The sequence below is a fragment of the Lacerta agilis genome, chromosome 12, assembly GCF_009819535.1.
Source record: "Lacerta agilis isolate rLacAgi1 chromosome 12, rLacAgi1.pri, whole genome shotgun sequence".
Lineage (NCBI taxonomy): Eukaryota > Metazoa > Chordata > Lepidosauria > Squamata > Lacertidae > Lacerta > Lacerta agilis.
Genome location: NC_046323.1, coordinates 43,276,058 through 43,303,443, shown reverse-complemented (window position 1 = coordinate 43,303,443; position 27,386 = coordinate 43,276,058). Strand labels below are relative to the sequence as shown.

The 27,386-nt window shown below is 43.1% G+C and overlaps 1 protein-coding gene across 5 annotated transcripts in view; it reads right to left on the bottom strand.

Moving 5' to 3' along the window:
- Positions 1 to 630: 630 nt before the first annotated feature.
- DIP2C (disco interacting protein 2 homolog C) overlaps positions 631 to 27,386 on the bottom strand; it is a 288,350-nt gene continuing 261,594 nt past the window's right edge. For all 5 annotated transcript variants that reach the window (XM_033165106.1, XM_033165108.1, XM_033165109.1 and 2 more), the window contains 7 exons: positions 24,287 to 24,457; positions 16,620 to 16,681; positions 7,815 to 7,872; positions 5,745 to 5,819; positions 3,803 to 3,977; positions 2,495 to 2,618; positions 631 to 1,348 (listed from right to left, as the gene is read on the bottom strand). In XM_033165106.1, coding sequence (XP_033020997.1) covers positions 1,096 to 1,348; positions 2,495 to 2,618; positions 3,803 to 3,977; positions 5,745 to 5,819; positions 7,815 to 7,872; positions 16,620 to 16,681; positions 24,287 to 24,457 — 918 coding nt within the window. In that variant the 3' untranslated portion in view covers positions 631 to 1,095. The remainder of the gene's footprint in view (positions 1,349 to 2,494; positions 2,619 to 3,802; positions 3,978 to 5,744; positions 5,820 to 7,814; positions 7,873 to 16,619; positions 16,682 to 24,286; positions 24,458 to 27,386) is intronic.

Sequence of the window (27,386 nt, the reverse complement as noted above, 5' to 3'; positions counted from 1 at the left end):
GGTAGCAAAATGGTTTCGCTTGCTGGTATCTGGGAGATTCTTTTTTTTTTTAGACAGGGATACTTAGCAATCCAGGACCGGTTTTTCCTCGAAGTTTGTGAATAATGTTCGATTATCTACAGTGGGAAAAGAGACACCATGCAAGTGATGAGTACTGCATCCTTTTAAAACTTTAAAATCTTTTTTTTGTCATTAGTGAATTTATATTTCATATATATATATTTGATGTGATACTATCCACTCAAGATAATACAACCCCTTTGTTTTTTATATTAGCAAACATTACAAGAGCTTAATATTCTTGAATGTTTCTCTTTTATACTTCTAAAGAGATCAAAATAAATTAAAGGTTTTGTACATAATTACAGAAGTAGTTAACTTATTTTATCTTTTTAGTTTAGTACAAAGATATCTGCAAGCTCATTGCCGAAATACACCTTATTTATAAATTTCTGTTCATTCTAACACTAATAATCAAAGGCTCTTTTTGCCTTTGCATTTTCAGCATTTCCAGAAGAGAAAGCTGTTAAAACTCTAATTTGAGAAGGTGCTGTTTTGGGTATTTTCCTCGTACCACAATGTAGTTTCCTAAGACAATGGGATAGAAAATGGCTTAAAATTAGTAATGGATTCATATTGGAAAAGATTTTTATGGACATTTAAAAACAAGCAAACCAAAACAATTCAGTCATAATATGAACTGTTTAAAAATATCCACTTGAAGGGCAGATTTAAAAAAAAAGAAAAATTAGCTACTTCAGTATAACATAAAATACAAAGCCATATTACTCAGAAAGCAGTATCATCCCAATAAGCAAAAAATAATCTTTTTTAAAAAGTCTAATAATGGGCTTTCCAACAAACTGAAGGCAGTACCCCAAAGTCCTTCTGTGCTAAAATGTAGTGGTAAAAGAAACACGTTTCACATTTTATGTCCTGCCAATAACGAGCGCGTCAAAAAGTCCTAATAGAAACAGTTCCATTCTGAAGAGTGGCGTCGTTTTCTTGTCAGCACATCGTTTAGTGGATGTCCAAAAAAAAAAAATTGTTTATACATCTAGAGTACAGTCCATGGAAGCCTTAATAGACACCAGACTACATGTTGTAGGCCACATAGATGGGGTCTAGTTGGTCCGCCAAAAATCCGTCTCGTAGGTGCATACGCTGTTTCTCTCCACGGGAGTTGATAGGAATTACACCAACGTCCACCACAACCACCACCCCTACAATCAGGTAATGCTCCTCCAGGACCACATTGGTGACCAAAGGAACCAGGTCTAAGGCTTCTTGCTCGGATCCATCCAGCTCAACAACAACGACCAACAAGTTTGTCCAGGTAAACACCGCACTGAAATGCAAGTAGGAAAATCACATCACGTTAAAGCGTACCATTCAGTGGTTCCAATGTCAATGTACAACAATTCCTTTAATCCTTGGAATGCCAATGTGGTTGGGTGCAAAGGTGCCCTGGGGGGCTTTTGAGGGCAAAGCACTTGAGCCCCCTTTTATCAGGAGGTGGTGAGGGTGGTTATTTTTCCCCTACACTTGAAAAACACAGACCAGGAGGAGGTGGTTGGGGGAGCAATGTCCCTTACCTTTGGCCTCTTTCAGCAATTTGTGCTTTCCAAAGCTCAGATTGTTAACTCGACTATTTAAACAGAAAGTGGACCACGAGGGCAGGATCAGGGCCTTAGATTGGGGGCAGGCAACATGGTGCTCTCCAATCATAATCCCACCAGCCCCAGATAGCATGGCCAATGATGAAGGATGATGGGACTTGCAGTCCAACAGCACCTGGAGGGCAGCCCATTGGCTACGCCTGCCTTAGATGAACTTTTGTGGCGGGCAAATGGTCCTGTGGAAGGGAGCTAGCAAACGAGTTATTTGCTGTGCCTTGGACATTAAAGCTGAAATGTATGCAAAATAAGCACAGCGATCATTCAGAAAGCAGAGCTGGTGATAAAACAGGCAACACCTGGCAGCAAGGACGTACTACCACCAACACTGCTTTGCAAACAAGTCATTTTGTGTTTATTTTATGTACATTTGATGTAACTATTCTCACAGCCAGAATTTCTGGCATTTAATTTACCTCTGACCCCACTGCTTACGTTTGTTTCTCTACAACTATGTGTGTATATATACTTGACATCTGAGGAAAACACTTCATGTATGTGATGAAGTGGACTCCAGTTCATAAAAGCTGAGGCCATAATAAACCTGATTAATTGCCCAAAACACTCTTTGTTTTTTTGTTGTTTTTTTGGCAATAGAAAAAGCCAGAATGTATTATGTTTGCCATTTGGTTCCAGATCTTAGAGCCACTGTATACATATTTTAAGCTTTCCCTCTTACTTACAAACCACAGCCCCCAAACTATATCAAGATTCTTCTCACAAGTCCTAAACATGCAGATCAGGGATTTCCCTCTTCTTCCTGCTACCTAACATGCCAGGTCCGGCCCTACCATTGGACAAAACAACAACGTACTTACCATTCTGTAATGCTCTTGTGTGCTCTAATTACAGACGTCTCAATATCTATGGGGTGATACCTCATTCCTCGCAGTTCCATGGCTTCATCTAGTGCACCTACCACATAAAGTGCATCATGTCGCTCTGGTTCAAGAGAGAGAGGGGGGAGAAATCATTTATATGAAGCGTTAAATCACCTGTGTGAGGCAAAGACAGCTGCATCAACACCACCTGGAAGGTTTAGCTTTGTTTTTAAAGTCCATTGGACTTTCTTTCAGCCCAAAGACCTCATCCCCAATTGGGCAACTTTCCAGGGGCAGGATGACAGCAGTAGGTGTGGACAGAGGAAAACGTGGGTGAAGCAACATATACAACTCTCTCCCTAGTACAGTAGGCTTTAGTCAAGAGATATCCACACACACGACATGCTTCATCCCTCACCCAGGCAAGCAGCAGGCATTACTCAAGGAGACACTGAAGCTAGGCAGGATCACAGAAGGTGGGTGCAGAACAAGGCCAGGGAGAGTTGAAGGTGGGGAGAGAGGAAAGGATGGCTTCGGGAGAGTCCCCAAACCTGAGGTTCCACCTCCCTGGGTTTAATACATTTCCATTCTGCTTTGGCTTCAAGACAGCTAAGCAGAAAAATAAAGCATTGCTTTCTATCAAATTAACACATGCAGCTGCTACAGCTCAGTGGCAGAGCACATACTTTCATAGGAAGCCATTCATAAATACAACAACAATAATGATACTATTAATAATAATCATAATCATAATTTGCATGTGGTTCCATCTGCAGCATCTCCAGAAAGGACTGGGAACGACTTCCACCTACAATCAGTGTAGGCCAACGGCACAAAGGCAGCTTCCTATGCAAACCTTCCCTGTAGGGAAGGTTAGAAAGGGGTGTATGAAACAAGGGGGCTTCTTTTTTGAAATGTTCTATGTTCTTAGCCTTCTCTATGCAGATCAAGGCAAATATCCCCCAAAGTTGCAAAATCTCTCCTGTTGGATTACAGGAACAGTGCTCATGTTCCCAGCTCCTGCAGTGGAGCAGCCATGGCGGGAAATGCAAAACCAGCAAGCAAATGCTCAGTAAGTCAGGGGTCTCCTGGCACCTTACCTTGCCCCCAACCCCTTCCCCACTGAAATCAGGCTTGAAAGAAGCATTGTATTGTAGACAATAGGATAGACTGCAGTCTGAGAAAGGTGCCCCCAATAGTTTCTCCCGTTTACAAATATGTTCATGGGCCCAAATCGGTTGGAAACTCCTGATCTGAAAGCACTCAATGCCATACAGATTTATAAAAGGCAGTGCGAGAACTTACCCCCATTTGCATCTGTGAGCTCTGTTCTTCTCAGAAATCCCAAGTAGCCAGTCCGTGCCCAGATAGTTTGAGTGTCTCCAAAACTAAGTCTTGAGTTAAAGTGATCTGACTGCAAGGATTCGTCACCGTAGATAGTGAAGTAGCCACTGGCATTGTGAGCACTATGAACCCATATCTAGGTGGAGAGGAAAAAGTTATGTTGTCACTGATGTCCTCCCAAGCATACTCTGCTGCAGACATTTTTATATTAAGCACAATAGGAGCCGTTCAACTCAGCCATCAGCTTGCTGAGGAAAATCCAGTCCTATGCACCAGCCTACCCACTGAAAGCCACCCCCAGGAGTAGTTCTGCCAAGGCAAGCACCGCTAACATGCAGTGGTTGAGATCAAGTCTCTGTGGCGTTCCTATAGCCAGTTATTAGCTTTCTGGGGTTGGGATCACATTGACAAAATATCAGTTAATCGCCTTTACTATAATTTTCAAACTTTTCCACAGAGCACAAAGCCAGTCAAACAACCAACTTTTTATGTTGCACAAAATTTACATATAAAATATGTGCACTATTGCCCTTGTTGCCCCACACATTCCTAACTCTTGGATCTGGTATAAACCTTTTGCTTGTACTGATGGTTAAAAGTATAAGCCTTCTTCTTTGTACTCAATGCCACCCAGTTCTCTAAACCAGCCAACAGCAAAGATACACAGATTGCTGAAGAGCGAGTGGCCTCCATAATGCATTCACACAGAGGATCTAAATGGCATAAATTCTTGCACAACAAGCATTCTCAGAGTACTACATATGCCACTGATTCAACCACGAAAGCACAACTCAGGCAGAATCTATTAACTTGTGGCACTACCCTGAAACACCCATTCACTACTGGTGACGGAAGCCAGAGTAAAAGCTATTTGACAGATCAGGAATATGTAATAGCTCCATCCCAAGGGCAGCTGAGATCACACAGATGCTCCTTTCGCTAGTCCCAGCTGCCCTGATGGAGTTACGGTGACGGTGTGGGGAGTATTAATGAGATCTGGGGAAAGCACAGGAATCCACAACACCAATGTTTAGTGGCAGAGATAATGGCTTGGATCCAAAGCGCCACGTGGAGGAGAAAATCCAATGGTTTCCCATGAACTCCTGAATAAGTGCTGATGGAAGACATCTCACAATGAAATACCTCAATGCATCAGAATAATAGAATTGTAGAGTTGGAAGAGGCCACAAGGTTCTTCAAGTCCAACCCCCTGCAAACAAGGAATCTACCACCCAACATGGGGCTCAAACCCACAACCCTGAGATTAAGAGTCTCAAGCTCTACCAACTGAGCTATTGGGGTTGCACTATAGTCCGAGAAACATGGGGAGCTGTAGCTGTATTCAGACTAAGTCAGCTGACTTAGTGTGCCATAAAAGGTCCCGGAAAAGCCTTTTTCTGGATGTGGGGTCCATTTTCACACACAGCACTCTTATGTTAGGTTGGAATGCTCCTTGCACGAGGTTTTCCACTAATAAAAGGATCCTAGCCAATTATATCTCAATGCAATCTTAAGTTTAAAGATATGATTGAAAATTTTGCTTTGCATTAGCAAGACAAAGTGTTCAAAGACTTGCTCTGCAAGGCAAAAGTTTGGCCAGGTTTGTTACAATCTTCTGAAATTATGCCTGAAATATGAGTAACTTGAGGAAGAAAATCTGAATGAGGAAGATAGCAATTTTTAGGGTTTTTTTTAGTTTTTTTAAAGAACCTAGAAATGGTACTCTCAGTTCTCAACTGTGACAAAGCACAAAGTAGTTTAAACTTCCTGGAGCTGTGTGATGCATACCTGCCAGAGCGGGTCATTTGTCACATACTTATTAAAGGCGGCTGTTAGGGAAGGAAGGTAGCTTTTAATCAACTCATGCAATTCAGTACCAACTGAGGCACAGCTTGTGACTCACCTCTCCAAGATGAGAATCTCCCAGGGGTCCCTTTGTTTCTGGATTAGCAATAATGATGCGAACTCCTGGGAGAATCTATTGAAAGACAAAATGAGTCATATCTGGTCGTGAGCCAGATGATGTACATATTGTTTTATGAACTTTTCTTCTTGTCTCCCGAAGGCTTTCGAGAAACTCCTAAAGAAGGCTTTTCATTCTGTGTTTTGCATGTGCAAGTGAGTGAGTGACGTGGGGGGGGGGGGCAACTAATCTTGTGGATGTATGATTATGAAATGTATTTTCATCTTGTGGCACAAGTGATCCATCTTTCCTTTTTCTTTATACTCAAGACAATAATTGACAACAACAGTAGTGATGGGGATGCTCAGTGGTCTAGCGCATGCTTTGCAAACCACGGTTTCCAGGTTCAATCCCTGTTAACTCCAAGAAGAGCTGGGGAAGACCCTGCAGTTAAATCTTGGAGACCCACTTCAAATTGGTGCAGCCTATTGTGAGCTAGATGAACCAATGATCTGACCTTGTATAAGGCAGTAAACTTCCTGCGCTCCTATGGTGAATCCCTGTTTGCTTACAGGCAAAGCTGCAAACATATATTATGGCCCCCAAGATCCTGCTTTGAGGATCAACAATGAAAACCCACAGAAACATTTCACACTGATGGACAGAGCATACAGCTTGCTTACAGTCACTCATGAATGTCAAACATCTGGAATCCAGCTGCTGTTCACAAAGGCAACTGCCAGTAGTGATTTGCACAATCCACAAATGCTTTTTGTAGATGCGCAGCCACTGGAAAGACCAACCAAACTTAGTCCCATGTTTACAAAGTATTATGCCACCCCAAATTTGGTGCCAATCAAGTGTTCCTAGCTTACGCTTTTCCAATGAATGTTCACACTAAAATCCTTGTTTCTACAAGTCGCTAGGCTGATGTTGTCTATTATTTGGCAAAGGCAGATAAAGTTCTACAGGCGTGTTGAAAAGTAGTATGTATTTAAATCTTTTAAAATCTTTATATCTTGCCCTTAGGCTCTCTAAAGGGCCCCCCCAAAGGATGTCCAGCAGATCCACTGTTGCCTTAACATAGAATCACAGAATTGGGAGAGACTCTGAGGATAATCTTTGTCCAACCCCCTGCAGGGATTGAACGTGCAACCGTGGTGTTATCAGCAATGGAGCCATCCAGGTATGTATTTATTCCCCACCCCCTTTTTGAGGCTCTCTCTCAAACAGTTTTTGTAGATTTCTGAAACCACTACACATATCAACAGCAGCAGCAACCCCAAGACAAACCCAGCAACCAAAGACAATCATGGGATGGCCATGCACACTGCTCAAGAAACTATGTCTTTCCCATACTGTCTCCAACTCCCTGGTCATCCACCACTCACCGAAAGAAACCCATCGTTTCTCTCCAGCCCAGGAATATACTGCAAATATTACCTCATACTGCTAAAATATTAGGCACACTTCATAAAATACGTAGTGCCACCATAATGGGGAAACTACATTGCCACTGGAGGCCTGGTCATAGCGCTGACATCATATCACACCCAATGCAAGAGTATGGGGTGGGGAGATAGCACAATACAGTAGCAGATGGCATGGTGGGGTGCCATCTGTCATGTGATCTTTGGACAGTCATATTGCTCCTGCTTAATGGCAGGAGGAGGGGCAATGAGGGGGAAAGGCCAATGCGGTGCAAACACATTGACGGAGACCATTTTCTGCTGGTGCCATTACACCACACCAACTTCCCTGCTGCCTTGTCCCTCTCTCTCTCAGTATGCAGTAACAGTGAGACTAACCAGAGGTAGGTAAGAGAAGGCGCCCCACGGCTTGCTACTGGCACAACGTGAATGGCACAAATCCAGGCATCTGAGTGATGCCTGAAGGTGCATGCGCAGACATGGCGACAAAGGATCTCACATCTGGGCAAGTAGCTGCCACTTTTGATCTTTCTCTAGACCACTACTTTTATTGGGCCCCACACCCCAACATACACATGTACCTCAAAGTTAAAGCATTTATCAGCCTCTTTAAAATACTGAGAGTTGCAAAAACGTTTACCTTTCCCGATTCCATGAGGGGCAAGCTATGAGGGGATCCTCTTTCTACTAAACGCACTCTGAAAGGCAAAACACATAGGACAACTATGATGAGCTTACAAAAATTGCAGTACTGCACATAAATGTCAGTCATACTGTTAAGTTTTCAAGCTCTTGCATTTCCCCTACTGCCAGTCTTCAGACCTAGTGCCTCCTCTCTCAAAGCAGAATAGAAGGCTTTTGAGATTTTGCCAAGGTGGAGCATGGTGGGGGTGGGGTGGGTCTTTCATGGGTGGGTCTTAAGCCCACAATAAAAAATGCCACAGGACAGAACATCACAGTGGGTAGGTCAGAGTGGAAAGGAATGCTAATGGGAAAGAAGGAGAAGGACTTGGTCTTTTCCTCACACGAGCTAAGCAAATAAGGAGATGTCCATTTCCTTTGCCAGGGCAGATGGCTAGTTTATGTGGAACTGGTTATTTACCCTTTGCAACACAATCAGAGATGGAAAGCAGGACATTTTCCCCCAGTTTAAATTTACCAGCTTATTATTTCACAGACAGAGAACCTATGTTTTGTATAATGCAAGCCTCTTACAATCATGTCCTCTTACCCAGTCCTAGATTATGAAATTATTATTGGGTTTAAAGGATTTAAATGAATTTATGATTGCTTTTAATGGATTGTAATGAGAATATACGTGTGTGTGTGTGTGTGTGTGTGTGTGTGTGTGTGGCACATGGAAAAGTGAAAGTGTGGGAGACATTCACATTTGCTTAGAAATACTTCTTCATTTTATTATTTTATTATTTATAGCTCAGCCTTCCTCCAGGTAGCGAAGGGCTGCATGAACTGCATGGGGTTATTTTCACTGCAGATGAGGGGAGAGTCAAACTCAGGACAACTTGGTTTAAAAGTACAACACTCTATTCACTAGACCAGTGTTTTTCAACCTTTTTTGGGCAAAGGCACACTTGTTTCATGAAAAAAATCACGAGGCACACCACCATTAGAAAATGTTAAAAAATTTAACTCTGTGCCTATATTGACTATATATAAAGTAATTTTTCAATTTTTCCCATGGCACACCAGGCAACATCTCGCGGCACACTAGTGTGCCGCGGAACAGTGGTTGAAAAACACTGCACTAGACTAGACCATACTGAGCATGTCCAAAGCAGAACAGATGATTGCAAGAGGAAGGTTATAATATCTTCTCTTTGGTGTCTTCCACATCTTTAAAGGCGATTAAGAAGATTTTACAATTACTTCTTTTTAAAAATAATAATAAAAATGCAACCGCTTGGTTTTAAACAAGCGCTGACGTTTCCAAAGCGACAATCATAGAGTACGGGCCGAAAAGCTAAACGTTGTGATAAAATTCCTGTCCACAGAAGCAACAGCCCATCAGAAGGTATTTTTTATTAGGTCTCTTAAACAACGCCTACTCAGGGTTTTACAAGGAAAGTTAATCACGTAGAGTACCGCATTACAGCTGTAAGAAAACCCCAGCTAAAGGTGCATTCAGCCAAGTCACAAATCCTTTCCCTTACAACATATATTTAAATTCCACTGCGCAATTGAGGATCCATGCTGTGATTTCATGAGATTTTTCAAACCAGCATCCCCTGCAAAAAGCTGTTGCAGATGTCATTCCAACGGCAGATGAAGGGAAGTCCCTGGACTCAGAAAGCAATGGAAAGAACTGTTCTGCCAGCAGTTAGGAGGAGAATAGGTAGCGACAGCGGGTGCCATTGAGCTATTTGGTACATACTGGAGAGGACTGGTAGATGTTGGAAGAGAAGAGGCAGGAGTTCTGACAGCAGGGAGGTTATGGGTTATGAATTACACAAAACAGACGGTGGGAATCCAAGATGGAGGTGTACTAACAATATGATAAGCTTAAAACCAACAAACACAGTAACCTCAAACCATCTCCTGAAAACCAAAGAGTCAAACTATTTTAATATCTGTGAATAACCAGTTTGTTTTTTGCAGAAGGGTTCCACTTATACCAATGTAAGCAATCTATTTTCTTGACTATGCTGTACAGGGAGGAAACTGCTTGCAGCTAAGTCTTTAAAACTGTGTTAGGAGTTAACTTCTGGTTCCCCTTCCTCTTCCAAACCCTCAGTGCCTGAAGAACAAGGGAATTAAAGTGAAGTTATCACATGAGCGATCATTCATTGCTGCAAGTTTTGATTCGGGGTGAAGCTGGCAAGCCAACCATCATCATGCAATGCTTAATGCAACGAACATTAGAGCAGTCAATTTTCAATACACTAGGAACTCCACTGATAGTTGCCAGATCCAGATCTCCCAGAAGGGGTGGCAACTCAACACCTCATAGCATAGCAACGTTGTGTGACTGGTTTGGTTGCACTGGGCGCAGAGCTTCAGAGGCGTTGCAGGGGATGCTGAATTTTGGCGGCACATAGATTGCTGCTGAAATTTGAGACCCCAAAGTCTGCAGTTGCAACCCATATAGGATGTGAGAGATATCAGACCTGCTAGGGATACAGGGCATCTTGTAGTGCTGTAAAATAGTGTTATTGCTAATTCACACATACACACACAGGAAATGAATTATGGGCCAGTTCAAACCCTTTGGAGAACTGCGAATTCTGTACTTGTGGTGGGCAGTGCACACACACACACACACCCATGACATCTGAAACACAGAACATGCATTCATGAGCCCAGCTCCTGTCATTCTTCTGCTTCAAAACAGCAAGAGTGGGAGAACTACCAAAATATCAAGGCTTAACTTATGCATTCAGGTAACAAGAGAGAAAAAAAGCCTGAAAATAAAGATGCATGTTTAAAATGATATATACTAGAATAGCCCATGGCATAGCTGGTGGCTTCTTCTGTTTGCCAACTGGATACATCTTCCATGCCAACCAGAAGATGCTTACATTGGGCACTAGGTAGGCCCAAGGAGGAAAACAATTCCAGAGCTCAGGTGCATATCACCCCAGAACTCCTCTGTACATGCCCTTGTTGTTTGCATTTCTAAACCTAATAATTAATGCACAGGACAAACAGCTATTTCTAAACCATGCAGGGCCAAACTACCAAACAGAATTTTGTAATCAACTCATCAACATGGGCTTTTTTTTTTAAAGTGCAATACTTGATTCATTTTAGTCTTTTTCTTATTTCCCCTGCTCCTCAAATCTCACTGTCCTATTTTCATACTGTCCTATTTTTACACACACATTTCCTTGGTTGATGTGCCATGTTCCTGAGCACTTTCTGAGGCTGTTCGAGCCTCCGCCCACATGCTTTTTATAATGCCATGGGCATGCCAAATAATACAGATGGGGGAAAGAGCAGGCAAGTCTGAAATGTGATTCATGCACCCCCTGCTGTAAAAGGTCACATGGATCATATCCGGTAATTACTGAGAGGAATTGACTCCGTAAGAGTGCTTCTCCAACTCCCAAACCAATCCTGCCCACCACAGTCTCTTTGTCAATGCAAGGAGAGGAGAGAGAAGTGCTGTAGATATGTTTCTAGATTCACTCAGGTCCAAAGCAGCAACCCATTCTTCAAAGGGACCATCTTTCAAACTGACCAAAAGCTTAAAAGATCACTGACTGGGGAGGACCCTTCATTTTTGTACCTTGTCTCATGCCTCATCACAGCTTGCATTCCCATGGGTCACACTCCTTTGCCCATTAATTAGAATCAGCCAAGAGTGCAGCTATTGCAATAAGGTAAATGGGAGGCTCATCCCCCGATCCCTTTCAAACACCAACGTAGGGGAGAGTGGAGATTAATCCTTCCCATGGATTCTCCCTCGCAAATAAGTTCCCATTTCTTGTGTTACCCCAGCCAGACACCACAGGGTGAGGTGGGGGGGAGGGAATGGTGTGGAGAGGACTTGCATGGGGAGGATCGTAATGCATGAAGAGTTAAGCACCCCACTTTTGATCCTCCCTTGCAAATCACACACACACACGCACACACACTCATGTTAACTGCTACACGCATGGTTAAGAAGGATAACCTCCTGCGGGGGCTGAACTGAGCCCACCCCCTTCTAAAATTACCCATCTCTTCTAAAATTACTGTTAACTAGATGGCCACACTTGCAGGAATGGAATCACCTAGCTTGTAACACGAGCTAGTCAGTTCATTACGATATTCAGCTGCATTGTGAAGAGCGTATCTGCTTTTTGGGGGGCTCAGATGAACAACAAGATGGCGCACCTGTGCCTACCTTCAGGGATGGGGAACCTATGGCCCTCCATAGGTTGGTGGACTACAACTCTCATCATCACCAACCAGACTGGGGTGGATGGGAGTTGGCAGTCTTTCACTTGAAAGGCCACAGGTTCTCTACACTTGGCCCAATTCCTTTATGCATTGTATGCTGCAATGGCAATGTCCTAGATGACAAGGACCTAGGGAAATGAAATTTCCCCAGGGCACTGAAGTTGCTGGTAAGGATATCAGTTGCCCTGGGAACTCCTCCTTGCCTGGGACTTAAGGTGCCACTGTTGCTGCCAGGTAAGCTGGATGGGAATAACTTATTTACAGGGATATATTTGGACTCTGTGGTGCTCCCTCACTGGAAGGGCACCCAGGGCCCAAATTTCAGAACCAGGGTTGAGGGGAAACACGATCTATTTGCCAAGTTTTGGGGAAGCACCTTTGTTAGCTGAATTCTGTTCCAAATTGAACCAGAGGGAATTCACTGATCACAAATTAAAATACACACTTAAATGCTGTGTTATCACCACATAAAGCAAGAATTTAAGGAGAACCCGCATGAGTAAACCAATGTCTATCCAACAGCGGTCACCCATATGCCTCTAGGAAATACAGCATGAAGACAACACAACTTCCCAATTTGTCAGCAGAATCTGACATTCAGAGGGACCCTCACTTTGCAGCAAGGTTTCCAGGCAAAAACGAGCACATCAGCTTCCCACAGTCTCCTGTATTTGGAAGCAATCAAGTTTTTCCTCACTGATTTCTTCCAACTAACAAGATTATTACTGAATGGCCACCCGAGTGTAAATTCTCCAAGAATGTATTTAAATGGCCTAAGTCACTGCTCACATATAGCAGCTGGTATAATCTGTATATAGGCTCTGCACTGCTGGGGCCCCCCACCTTGGCACTCAAAGGACGGGGGCACCCTCAGACGCATACCTTGGTACCTGCCGAGACCCCTTGCCCCTCTCAATTTTTAAAAACTGATTTTGGGGGGAGTTGGTTGTTTGGTTGAAGGCGTTGTGTATTTTTTAGGTTGGCCACATTTTTGTCTGTGTTTCATTTTTACACGTGTGTGTCTGTGTGGGTGTTGGTGTCCTGCCTTGTTTGAATACAGTTACATGCATAGGAAATAGTCTCATTTATGCAGTCGTTGTTTCCTTGATAAAGAATGCTTCCCTTATTATTCTGCAGCCACTGAATGAGATTTGGCATTCCGAGTTGTCTTTTCTGGGAGTCACAGGGCTCTTTCACTACGTTCCTTCATTTTCTTGGGATTAAGGAGGAGGGGAAGAGGGGGGAATCAGCATAGTCCTCCTGCCCGACTAACCTACTGAGCAGTTCGCTGCCTTCCAAGACCACAGCACTGAGTAGCTTGCTGAATATTTAATACTCTCTCCAGCATTGCCTAATGCATTTTGCCGAATTCAGCACATGGGAGACACGTAATTTAAAATCCAATAAAAGCGTTAACTGGCTCGACGTACTGGGGAAGAGCGAAGCAATGCACTAGTAACCTGAACATGCCACATAGCAAGTTGCAAACTGTGCCCTCGGCCTGGAAGAGAAATCAATAGCTGGGGCGGGGGGGGGGGGGCTGAAGGGAAATCTTCTACTACAGTATTCTGAAAGGAACCTGTTTATAAAGTTAGCAGTTCCGCTTAATTTTCTCTTCACATTAAAAAAAACAAACCCCGGCAAGTGTCCCAAGTTCTCCATTGCCTGCCTACAATGCAGCACAAAGTTTACCGGTATATTCCTTCCCTTGTGCCACTTGATTTCGTCTGGATGGTGATTTTGCAGGACTTATATGTACACTCTTCATCTACTATTACATCTAGGAGATTTTTGCTCCTAACCTCTGAAGAATTCTACCATCATTTCACCATCAACTATTTGTGAACTTTTTGGTGGCATCAAGATTTTGTTGCTATACCCAACATACTGCTGAATGGTTCAGTTGCGTGAACATTTTATCTTATATTATGTATTTAGTTATATGACCTATACATGGCTTTGTTAATCATGCGGCTTAGTTGAAGGAACACTGGTTTTTTAGAAGAGTATTCCAGTTTTGGTTGCTTATACCTGGAGCCAAGGACAAGGCCGCACCCTCCCCAACCCATCTTCAAAAACCAGCGGAACTAGCAGCTGAGTGTTACTTCAAGACTGGTCCTCCATCGTACCTGAGGGCAGCAGGCTAGTTTAGGAGGTGCACCAGTCTGGCATGAGAGAGAAATTAGTGCCAAAATTTATTGTCAAAAGTACACTGATGGCGTGACCATCAGTCCTATGTCTCTCAACTACTCCTTGCCACAACGGGTCCCTGACCTATGCATCTCCCCTATCTGAGCTATGTGCAAGCAGGAAAAGACTCCACCTGCATGTCACCTTCTGCTCCTCCCACTTCAGTCCTCTTCTGGTCCTGGGAGACAGTGGAGCAGGAGAGGTGGGGGCAGGAGAAGGAGGGAATCCTTGACCCTCCACCAGTCTGATCTCTCTCCCCCTCCTCCTGCACCTGTTTTCCCCTCTCCAATCCTGCAGCTTGTCCTGGCTCTGACTTTTGTCTTCTGGCTGCTACAGGTTCTCCCAGTTTACTGATTCCTTCTTGCAAGTCAGTCTCCATACCCACCCCACGCCACCCCATTCCTCAGTATCCAGCCAGCCTCTGACAGCAGCCCAACTTTATGCTAACCTACTAGACAGAAATAGCAGAGGCATAAAAGGGCCATGAAGGAAAAACAGCCCATTTCTCAAAAGGGAGCAATCAGATGGCTACAAGGCACTGAAGCAGCACTCTTTGCTTAATAGCGAAGCAAAAGAACAGGAGAGGCGGCTTCAACTGAGAATCCTTCCATGTTGAAAAAGGAGGGACAGAGGGCTTGCATTCTTCTGGTGATCATTGCCTTTCTGTATGTTAGGTCCCCTTCCACCCTCCAAAGATGGCAATGCACAAGAGAGCCTACACTGCTCCTGGAGGCCTCATGATTGCTAAATTCTCTCAGGTGCCTGTGGTGGGGGGGACTCTTTGAAAGTTTCTCTAAGCAAACAAATGCTGAGCTGCTCCGTGTGTGTGTGTGTGTGTGTGTGTGTGTGTGTTTTGTACCACTAGATCGGAGAAATAATTAACATGCTTGCTGAAACACTTATCTAAGTAAACACATATAATTATCCCCAGCTATCGTGGCACAGCTTACTCATAACTGCAGTCGCACAAGTAGATACTCCGTGGTGGTGGGTTGCAAAGCAAACCCATTTCCCACATTGAAATTTATTAATGCCTGCCCCACCCCACATTTCAGCTTCCAAACGGCACCAAGCACTTTGTATGATGTTTTGCTCCTGAAAGCAAAGTGGATCGAAGTACCTGGGTGGGGGGAGAGAAAGGCACGCACGCACGCACAATCCCTCAGTAAAAGAGAGGCAATAATAGACCATTCTCCCAAGCTGACATCTCTCACCATCCATGAGAAGAGAATTATAATTCTCGGAATGTAATGGCAGCATTGCTTCACATCTTCTTTCATGACAGTTTTAGCTAACTTCAGGGAAGAATGAAGTAAACATCTTAAACAAAAGATACTGCAATTCTAAAGCTAACGCCTAATGAATTCATTCGGGGTCAAGTTCCAAGTATGAAGCTACTATCATGAGAGTCAATACACTTGTTAACTACCACTTACTTAAACTGGATGCACTCTTAGGCTTTCAACATGCCTTTCCTGGGCACTAGCTGGCTTGATTTTACAATGAACCAGATCAGAAGAATTTGAGAAGCTTTGGATAAGCAAAAGTACACTGGGTTGCTAAGCAGCCTTAAAATGAAATAAACGTTAAGACTCTGCAGCGTTAACTTACAAACTTTTGGTACAATCAGCAGTCCCACCGTCCCACCCCCATTTGTTGAGCATAGTCCTTCACATCTGCCCTCGAGGTGGCACTTTTTGTGTTCTCAAAAGCACATTTTATACCTCATATAAAATATGCAAAAAAAATCCCCCCCCCACTTGTGGTAAGGGATCCTACGCCACCCACCTGAAAATGAACCAGCCTGCTTCACACTTTTTGGAAAAGCAACTCTTGCTTGCTTAGGTCTTTGAGGGAGCATCTGTAACAACCTCCATTGAAGTTAAGCAGATTGATGAAACCAAGCAATCGAGCCTAGTCAAATATAGGATGTACCTTGCTGAACTCTCTAGTGAGAGACAGGACGCTTCTCTTTCTCTGGCCTTAGAGGGGAAGTCAAATCTCTCTCTGTGTGTGTGTGCTCATACATATGTTTATTTAAAAACCTCGGATGAGTTTGATTACTAGTGTTACAACACATGCAACCACTGGCTTTATAAGGTGACAATTGACTTTTTAATTAATAGTGAGATTCCAAATGTGACAAGTGTCACCTTGAGTGTTGCATCTGGTCAGCTAGGATAAAACTGTGAAAAACAGGTAAAATAATAGTGGTTTAAGTGCCTTAAAAAAAAACAACCTGCTTTCTATCTCTGATGAGAAACTTACTTGTATCCCCCCCAAAACAACAACAACAACAGTATATGCATTTTCCATCTGTAGTCATTGCATTAAAAATAAAGAAATGTCATACCTGTCATGTCTGAGGGCCCTCATGTCCACATACACAGTGGTTGGATCTGGCCCTGATGTCCCCTGCAAAAGAAAACCTTTTAGTTAGCACTGTGCTTGGAACAGATGTTGTGCATTTTACTTACAATTGAAGTTTTTTTTAAAAAAGAAAAGCCTTTATTAAAATGATAAAAAGCACTGAATATGTTAAAATCAGTGGTGGGGAGTATGCACCATACCTTGCTGGCCATACTCTCTTTAACCTGTTGGCTGCAAATGCAACTTTCCGGTTGCCTGTGTTACTGAAAACCAGTGTCAATATAAACAAGTGAAACTTGCACACGTACTACGAGTTTAGCAGAATAGTATGGAAGGCAGAATCAGCTAGAAACGCAGAGCTGGTAATGGCAGAAGCAAGCGGTCAAGTGGGAAGTATGGATTTGTTGAGACACTCACACATGCAAAGAGTGTCTTTTAAAAAAACCTGGTGGTATTAAAGAGTAGGGCATGCAAGATTAACAGATATGGGCTGAAGAACTGTAAGCAGTTATTCTGTTCCTTTTGAAACCACCCTGCTGTATTTTAATAAAGTGTTTATTTTACTATTTTTCCAAGTCAGCTCTTCTAAAAGTAAATAAATAGCCTTCATAATCTGAAGCACTGGTTCTGCTCACGAAGTTGACTTTTCCACCGACCTTGCCCTCACCCTCACCTGCCCTTTAACCCAACAATATTCCTTAAACTCCCAAGGTCTGGGTTTTGTTGTTGGTTCTTTTGTCCCTTAGCATCTGCTAAACATGTGACTGCTGCCAAAACAGGAAGCTAGGAGCACACGGACTAACCAAGTACAAAATACTGCAGTCTGTGGTAGATTGTTTGGATTAGAAATCAGAAGATTTCAGAACCAGCTTCCAGATGCATTGCAACATCAGCCCCTGCAAAGCTTTCTGTGCCAACAAACAAATGCCACTTCATATGTTTATTATGGATGTTTTAAGTGTACAATGCATGCCTAAAGAAGGATGCAAACAGACGTGTTTGCAGAAAGGGTCTATTGCAAAGGTACATGAGCCCAGGGAGCTGTGATTGGTCCCTTGTTAAGTGCATGCTGGCAAACCTGAGTTTGCATCCACATAGAGGCCTTTAGCTTCTTCAGAAAGGCAGCAAACATTGCTTTTCCAGCATATTGGGGTCACATACAAAAAGGGACACAGACTGGCTCACTGCCAGGGTGAAAGAGGAAACACGACATTCCTTCCTGGAAGTTTATACTACTTTTCTCTGTGACAGATCTAATACCAAAGAGACATCTAAACAAGTAACATTCATTGAAAACACCGATCAGCATCCCACCACCAAGACAGCAGGAGAGAGTTACAGGAGAGGCAACATGCACACTAAGTCACTCCAGCTTGTTATAAAGCCAACACAAAACACAAGTCCTATCTAGCCGGCAGAAGAGGGTATATTTTTCAATGTGCTGATATATATACTCAGCAGTGTAACAGACTAGCGCCGAGCGGAGAACCTCATTTCAAGCATCATTAATGGAGGGGTCAGGGGAGGGGAAGGGAAGAGTAGATCCATAAATATTACCTTAGGAAATGTTTTCATAGTTGACCAGAACCAGTTTGCAGAAAAATCAATCAAGGCAGTTAGAATGCTAAAAGCGCAAACCGTTTTTTTTGTTTCTGCTTTAAAAGTTCAAGCACGTTGCTGAAACGGCAACGACCAACTTTTGACGAAGACCACGATGTCCAGATCAAAAGGGTAAGCTGCTCCCCTTTCCGGTCCCACACAAATGCCAGCGCCAAAGGGTTTTGACAATGTGCACCCCAAAACAACAAAAATCTCCAGACTCCCATCTAGTCTGCCCCACTGTTAGGAGTGGATAGGTGGATATTTTAGGGAACACCAAAAATCCCCTACCTGCTCGGCCAGTTTCCCCAGCCTGTGTGGCTACAGCAGCAGGAACAGGAGGGATATGGGGAGGAGGAGGAGGAGGAGGAGGAGGAGACAGTAACACATGAAAAAATAATAAAAAAGTGGGGTGGGGGAGGATGGAAGTCGGGAGGAAAATAAAAAGGGAGGATAATGCAAAAAGCAGGGAGTAAAATAAAAGGAAAAAAAACCATGTCAAATACAAAAATCTTACAAATTAAACCATTATACCGCTTAAAGGTTTAAAATGAAAAAGAAAATGAGGTGTCAACATTTTAGTACAGCGAACAGAAGAGACAGTAATAGACTTGCTAACCTTTGACAAACAGAGTTAAGCCATTTAAGAGACAGCATAGACAACATTGTTAGTGAACAGCATGTCCTGAGAATTCATTCTACCTTTCAAGCAAAAACACAAGGAACAGGCTACAGCCTTTCTCAGCATTCCCCACAGAGAGAAGCAGAAGAACACTTCTTTTCTGAATTACAATGAGAAAGGCACACTTCACTTTTTACATCTGAAAAGCCTGAAGGTGTGTAATAAGTTACCCAACTTAAGGGGACCACAGGCCCCTGGCCCAGTTTCTGCATGAGTCACTATATACACGGAACCTGCTCTTTTTCAAGTTATTCTGTGGTGCGAGAATTGAATGATGTAGCTGCCCTTGGGAATTATCTGTTTTCAGCGAACGTGGATTTGGAAAGTCAGGACAGTGAATCATACAGAGATGGAATGAGCAGCCTCTTTTATGTGGGTGAGTGATTTGGGCTCACGTGCGCCTTTCATTTAGAAATTTTAAATGCATTTCTCATTGTACACCAGTGGTTCTCTCATCGCTTGCTTTACTGTGCCCTCCGACACAATGCTTGGAAATTATTGTCCCAGCTAGTTTAAGAACCATGTTAGCTGTCAGAGGTTTCCCTCTACAGTATTTTTTGTAAAATGATAATAAATGGTAATAATAATAGAAAAAAGGCAGAGGCAACAGCTTGTTCTCCTGGGGCATTAAGCAATGCCCTGCTGCTCTGAACTATTCAGCTATGACAATTGAACATATACTTACTATTCCTCTCACCCATAAAAGTTCAATCTGCTCACAGGAATGAATAAATTAGAAGCTTCTTCTATAGGCTCTTACCAGAGGAAAAATGCTAAACTATAGAAAGACTAAGTAACATGAGGCGCTTCTTCATTTGATGTCTAGAATGTGGTATTTTATTTTATTTATTTTTTTAATAAGAATTTATTGATTTTACAACAAACAAGTAAAACACCAACATTAACCCATCCCCTAACTGAAAATAGACAAATACATATACACCAATAATAATTCTTCTTGTGTCATAAAAGAAAAAAAAAATCTTGGTCGAATCTTGGCACAGACTTCCCCTGCCTTTCACCTTCGGTTCTAATACCAAATATTACTTTTATAACTTCATATACTAAAAATAAATCTAGTTCCAACAAAAATCAATCATATTATAACTTCCTGTTAATTCCACACAAAATTCTAGTTCTTAACACATTGTTCTCAAATATAAATCATCACAAATATCTTCTTTCACTATAACTGCTGTTAATAACAAAATTTAAATATCTCTTCTCTTAATCAAAAGCTTAAAGTCTTAACACACCGGTTTCAGGTTACCATAATATACCATTTTTCCTCTTTTCCTAGAATGTGGTATTTTAAAGAAACTAAATTTGCACCAGATATTCTGGATTATTGCCATCAACACCATAGGTTAGGAAGTTATGGTGAAACCATTCCACTTGGTGCCAAGTAACGTCACAACTGTCCAACCCAAGGGAAATAAAGGGGTGTGGCTCGGTCCCAGTGGCAAAAGTCATTTTGGAAGTGGGGATTGGCCTGCTAACAATCTCTTTGTTTTCATTGTGTCTTTTCACTGGCATTAACAAGGACCTACCGTGATAAGTAGCTATATGGGCACTGTGGCCTAGCTCTTAATTATGCATTACATCCATGTTGGGACCATAACTCCCCAGACTGCAGGTGGGGGCTTTACATAACAGAATTATTTCATGAGACTCTCCCTTAAATACTTGAAGTGGTACAGCTCACACACAACGTTGTCAGGATGATGGTAACTGGGCTGTTCCAGACTCTCTCTCTCTCTCTCTCTCTCTCTCTCTCTCCATTCAAAGACTCTACCTCTATCATCTGCAACATTATTCACCCAAACTCCACAAATGAAAATGCAGCAACACATCCTCACTTTATATTACTTCTACCAGAGCATACCAGCTGATCTTATTGTCTCACCCCCTCCCCTCTGGGGAAAAGGAGCTTCAGACTACAGACTTGAATGCCTCCCCCTCAAAGCAGTCATTTGCTTGCAGATAGCAAATTGGAAAGCAGTTCACAAGGGGCGACACAAAGCAGAGAAGGGTAGCACAAAGCTCTGGGAAGTCAGCACTGTTCCAAGGGATGCAATTCTGTCCTCTGAGCAACACTGATAATTGCCTAGCCCCACATTTCCTCTTTTCGCCATCTCTTTCATGGGCACAGTGCCATGTTAAAAATGCAGGATTTTCCATAAATGGGCATATTCTGTTTCCAAGAAGCGAGGCCGCTATATAAAATTCATTTTGATAAGCATGTTCTGCATTTACAGGCTGTGCTTCCTCAGTACAGAAAACTGGGGGTTACACATATGAATGATGTTGTAGCATATGAAATTACCTTATACAAGGAAAATCACTGGTTACCATTCTTTTCTTTTCTGCTGAGTACAGTTCCTTCATGATCTCAGTCAAGAGGCCTGTCCTATCCATGCTAACAGAAATCCTTCCATTCCACCCTTCCCAGCCTGGTATGTTCCACCTGTCATTGGACTCCAGTTCCCATCAGCCCCAGCCAGAATAGCCAATGGTCAGGGATGATGGGAGCTGTAGTCCAAAACGCATAGAGGACACCAGGCTGTGGAAGGCTGCTTTAACTGGGGAACGCAAGAGTGGAAATGCGACCTTATGCGTGTTGAACCGTATGTGTTCCTGAAGCTACATTGATGATTAGTGGTTCTATGCTCAAGTGCATCTAACTCTGGAACAATCACTGTAACCCACAACAGTGCTCCCATCCAGTTTTTGTGATCTATCTATCACCCTGGGTGATCCATCAGTACTGCTTGTTGAAACAGGCAAGTGGAAGGGGACAGTTCTGGCTGGTGGTATGTCCTCACTGCAACAGCTGGATGAAGTTCTCTGCAACGCTCAGGGCAGCTTGCTGCAACACAACAGCTACTTCCGCCAACAATTTATTATTTCCACAGTGAGTTGCGGAGTTCAATATCGTTTGCCACAGTGATGTCGCTGGTGGCAGGAGGGATGATTGTGAGGCTTTCTCCATAGCAAAAACCCTTCAACTTGCAAGAATATGTATGAAATGCTACCTAGCTAAAGATACCAGTTCGTTTGCTCATCACTGTTTCTCAGAGAAAGGAATTGTTGTAACTCCAGCATTCAGATATAAACCTAGAAACACCCAGTTATAGCCAGAAATATCTACTTCTGTGGGTGTATATCTGAAGAGCACAGTTAGAACAATGCCTATCCTCTTATGACAAACAGAAGTGCAGCCTAATGTTCCCAGAATAAAGAAACTGACATTTCTTGGATAGAGTCATTAGTATAAAAGCAAACATTTTTAATAATAATAGCCAAAAAAATCACACTATTAAAAGCAGGACTGCATATCGTTGATTAAGTTTTTGCTCTTCATGCATTTAATGGAGGGCAAAATGCAAAGTCTTATGTGTATTCTGCAATGGCAAAGCTGAGGTCACAACTGAACCACATGCTCCCTCTGAACAATTTCCCTTTTGAGTTGGAGCTTTAAGATGGAGGTGAAAATTTCCACCCATTAACAAAATTCCAACCTATAGAACCAACGTGTAGGAACAGACGCATCTATGAACCTGAAATAAATGGTAGTACACATGAGGAACAGCTTTCTCTGTGTAAATAAAGCAAAATGGGAGGAGGGGAGGTATCAGAAAATGGCGACAGCGACGGAGAGAGGTTATTTGACTCCACTGCCACCCAATGAACGTTTTATTTGTAACTGATGAGACCTTATCACATTTTCTTTAAGAATAAACCTTCTTGTTCAGCATCAAGCTGAAGCCTGCTTATCTGTTCCTGTTTCTGCCACTCATCCCCATGTCATATAATAGGTAAAGGGACCCCTAACTATTAGGTCCAGTTGTGTCCGACTCTGGGGTTGCGGCACTCATCTCACGTTACTGACCGAGGGAGCCGGCGTACAGCTTCCAGGTCATGTGGCCAGCATGACTAAGCCGCTTCTGGAGAACCAGAGCAGCGCACAGAAACGCCGTTTACCTTCCCGCTGGAGTGGTACCTATTTATCTACTTGCACTTTGACTTGCTTTCGAACTGCTAGGTGGGGAGGAGCTGGGACCGAGCAACGGGAGCTCACCCCGTCACAGGGATTCGAACCGCCGACCTTCTGATAAGCAAGCCCTAGGCTCTGTGGTTTAACCCACAGCGCCACCTGCGTCCCCAGGCCCACCTATTATAATACAATTAATATATTGTATTATATAATAATATATAATATTATATTATAATATAATACAATACAATAGCTTAAAAAGTTAATAATATTGCTTTATTAGATCAGGCACCAGTGTTTGGTTTTATGGAAGAGGCAGCATGCATGTGTATATGTATATGTGTGGAAGCCATATTGTAGGTGTACTTTAGCTTCCTCACTAGTTGTAGTGAGGGAAAACTAAGGTACCAAAACAGTATTTTTTGAGTTGGTCATGAGAACCACTGTACTCAAGTGGCAAAACAACTGAGCTGAGTAAACAAGGACCTGGATTCAACTAAATGGTTTCTGCTGGCGGAAACCAATGTGACAAATCCCACTAGAACCATGGAACTGCCCCCTCTCTTCTCCCCCCCATTCTTCCCCCCCCCATCTGCTTGTGGGGAGGTTGGGGAAAACTCCAGAGCAGTGTGGATCAAAGGGAAGTAGTTTCATCTGGCAAACTGAAATGCTTGAACTGACAGAATGATTATAATAGCACCACACTGTCTTCCTGCCTAAAAAGCCATTGGTTTCCAATCTCACCTCCATCATGAGCTAAGGAGGTGGCCATAAGCAAGCTGGAATCACATCTGCAATTTGGAAATAAATACATAGGCCTATCTAGCCAGGCTGTAATAGTGATAACTGTGATTATGTGTGCAAAGGACTTTGAATGCCCCAAAGCACTATAATATAAATGCTAATTATTATTATTATTATTATTATTATTATTATTATTAAGCATTCTTTTAAGATGAGTAGTACATGCTATGTGCATGAGAATCAGGCCCCTGTCAAATTACTCTTCTACACAAAGGAAAATATAGATATTTAGATACTCAAGCACTTGGCAGGACAGCTACAGCAACTTTAACAAGGCCGACTTTCATACGTTACAAATGTAAGAACTACAATACAAACTTTTGCTGCATTGCTTTTTTAAGTTCGGGGCAGAATAAATGCTATAATTGGGATGAGAAGGCTTTATGGAAAATGCTCAGTAAAAAAATAAAAATACGGAAAAATTATACTTCTTGCATTATGAAAGAGGAACATTTAAGTATAGCATGCATTGGTTAACCAAGCTGTATTGTGTGGAACATCGCCATGTCCTTATTTCAAAAGGGCCGCTTCTAAGATTGCTGTCAGGAAAGGAGAGAGAGATTCTTACCTGCAAACATATAGCCAGGTTAACTCTGCAGCCAAATGATGTGCTGACAGCCCTGGGGTGGAGGCCCAGATCTTTGAAAAGCTTTGAAAAGGACTGCGTCAGAGCTATCCGAGGCCGTTCTTCTGCCACAACCACACACGTCCGCACTCTTGAGAGGTCCAGTCCCCTTGCCTGGAAACGAGGTACAGAACTCACGTTACCCCATGGGAGCTGTTGGTATTTAGTCAGGTCATTTCAGAGATTTCTGAACCAAGTGCGCTTTGAGAGGGAAGAGAAGTGTCCTCCGGCAAGGTGAAATGTCACCATCCACTCAAGAACACCTTTTTCTTAAAAACTGCAGGGGTTGGGTGGGAGTTCTGGAACAGTTAATTTAAAACTCAGAATTGGAAGAGGGAGAGAAACAGAAGCAGAGCAAAGCCTGTGTTGTGGAACAGCCTTGTTTTGGGATAAGGGGAGCAGTTTGCCATTTTTTAGTTTGCCATTTCCTTAAGCCATTTACGTGACTTAAATTGTGAGCTTTTTAGGGACAGGCGGAGACCGCTCAAATTGCTGTAAGCTACCTTGCACCCATAGTGCAGGTTGTGTAACAGCTATAGTGTAACCTTTTGTTTGTCACATTGCACACAGCCGCCTATAAAAATGGGATACAAATCTATTAAAAGGTTCAAGGTCTGCTTAGGGACCACTGAATACAATGGGATTTACTTAAGGCTGTTTAAAGCTGCTTGAAGCAGAACACTAGCTGCCTGTATGTCTGGGAATATTTGTTTTATTTGGATATTTTTATTGGCCTTGTTCTGATGCAACACTACGGCTTTGCGTTGTGTGATGCGATCTTGCAACTGTACGCCCCCCCCTTCCTCCTCCAGCGTGGCCCAGGGAATGGGAGCATTTGCTGCTGCTCTTAACTAACCACTGTTTATTGTTACATCTACTGCTGTTAGTATAAACCAGGGATGGGAAACCTGGAGCCTTCCTGAGGTTGCTGAACTACAGCTCCCATCTCATCCATGACCACTGGCTATGCTGACTGTAGATTATAGGACTCGGGAGTCCAGCAGTCCCTGGAGGGTAACAGGTTTCCCAACCCTAGTCAAAACTATGATTTTCTTAAACAAACCAACTTCAAATCATGGTTTACGAAGCTGGTTTGTTTCAGGAAACTGTAGTTAAAATTAACCACACTTTAGGATTTGGACACCACAGTAAACTGTGTTTAACTGAAAACAGAGAGGTGAGGGAATGCATAACCCCAAGCTCCTGTAATGGTAAATAACCATAGTTCGGAATCATATCTAAATGAGGCCATTCTGGAAATTTGGATGCAGCATAATCTAGAGTAGTTTATCCGCCAATAACAGATGCTAAATTAAAATTAATACAAGGATGTAAAGATAGGGCATATAAGCATTTCCCCTAAGGGTTTGCTTGTATCCCAAAATACGTATTTTATTAAAAGAAATATGAAAACATTTGGTCCAATAAGCCTTAAGTGGCTTCTATATGGCTCCCACATGGTCTCCCATTCAGGCAGCTTAGAAAAACCAGACCTGAATAACCACAACAGAACTATATCTGACCATTCTCTGGGTTGTGTCTTGGAAGCCACCTCCCTACAGAACCTCATTTCTTGACTAATTTCACAATTTTGTGGATCTGTTCCCCTCCATGGGCAACACCTGTTGGAAAGTAGAACTTTCTGGGCTGCACTCTTCCTGCTTTTTGGATTGATTGTTCCTCTTTGCACATAATCAGTTCTAAAGGATGCCAAAAAATAGACCTCAGAAATTAAGAGCAAAGACTGTGGCTGGGGTTAAAAGGTACTGCAAAACATTCATTGAATCAATCATTGCTGCTAATATCTTAAGAGTTCATTTATTTGCTGAACTTTTACCCTTGTTTTCCCACTCCCAACAAAAAAAAATCGAATCAGTTTAAAACCTTAAAAAAACCCAAATAATACAAATAAAATAGTTAACAATTCAAGAAAATGATCAGACAATATCTGAGCAAATGACCAAAATAACAAATATAGAATCAGAGAATCCCCTGTTTCCACCTACCGTGTTTCTCATAAAATAAGACGTGCCTATAAAATAAGCCATGGCAGGATTCTCAAGCATTTACGAAATGTAAGACATACCCCGAAAATAAGCCGTAGTGCTGGGTGCAGTTCTGGAGGGCGCCAAGGAAGAGGTGAGGCTGCCCGCACCTCCGAGCCTCCTTCCTGCTGGAGGAGCCGCCCTCCAGATGCTGCCCGTCTTCTTTACAACAGCGCCGCACGGAGTGAGAGCGCTAAGCCGCGGCAAGAGGAGGAGGAGGCCTGCCGGCTCGGCACCCGGAACCGGCTGCTGCTGCAGCACGGAGAGGGACGCCCAGCAGCGCCATGCGGAGCGCCCCGAGCCAGCCGCCTTGCCTCCGCCTAGCCCGGCTTCCGCCTGCTGGCTTGGCGCCCGGAACCGGCAGCTGCTGCAGCGCCGAGCGGAACGCCCGGCAGCGCCTCGTGGAGCTCCCCGAGCCAGTGGCCTCGCCTCTGCCTGGTCTGGCCAAGGAGGCCTGGCGGCTCAGTGCCCGAAACCGGCTGCTGCTGCAGCACGGAGAGGGACGCCCAGCAGCGCCACACGGAGCCCTGAGTCAGTGAAGTGGGTATCTCCCCTCCCCCCCTCCCATGGCTAAACGGTTTTTATTTTCTGTATTTTATATTCTTTCGCCACTTTGACACAACACTTTGGACTGGGGACTTGCTAGGTTGTTCACCAGGCTCCAGAGGGACCCTATTCTTGTATGTTAAACTACTGGTATTGGGATTGGGACTAAATTACTCCTCCCCCCCCCAAAAAAATACTTGCCATTGTATTTGAATTTCCTTTGTGTTAAAGAAAAAAAAATAGTTTTGCAGAGAACGTACATAAGCTGTGCAGTCTTGGCAGCCTGCACCCACATTTAGTACTTCTCATGGCTCTCACTTGGTCCCTTTATAAATCTGCGGTAATAAAAATAAGACATCCCCTGAAAATAAGCCATAGTGGGGTTTTTTGAGGAAAAAAATATATAAGACGGTGTCTTATTTTATGAGAAACACGGTAATGGCAAAAACTAC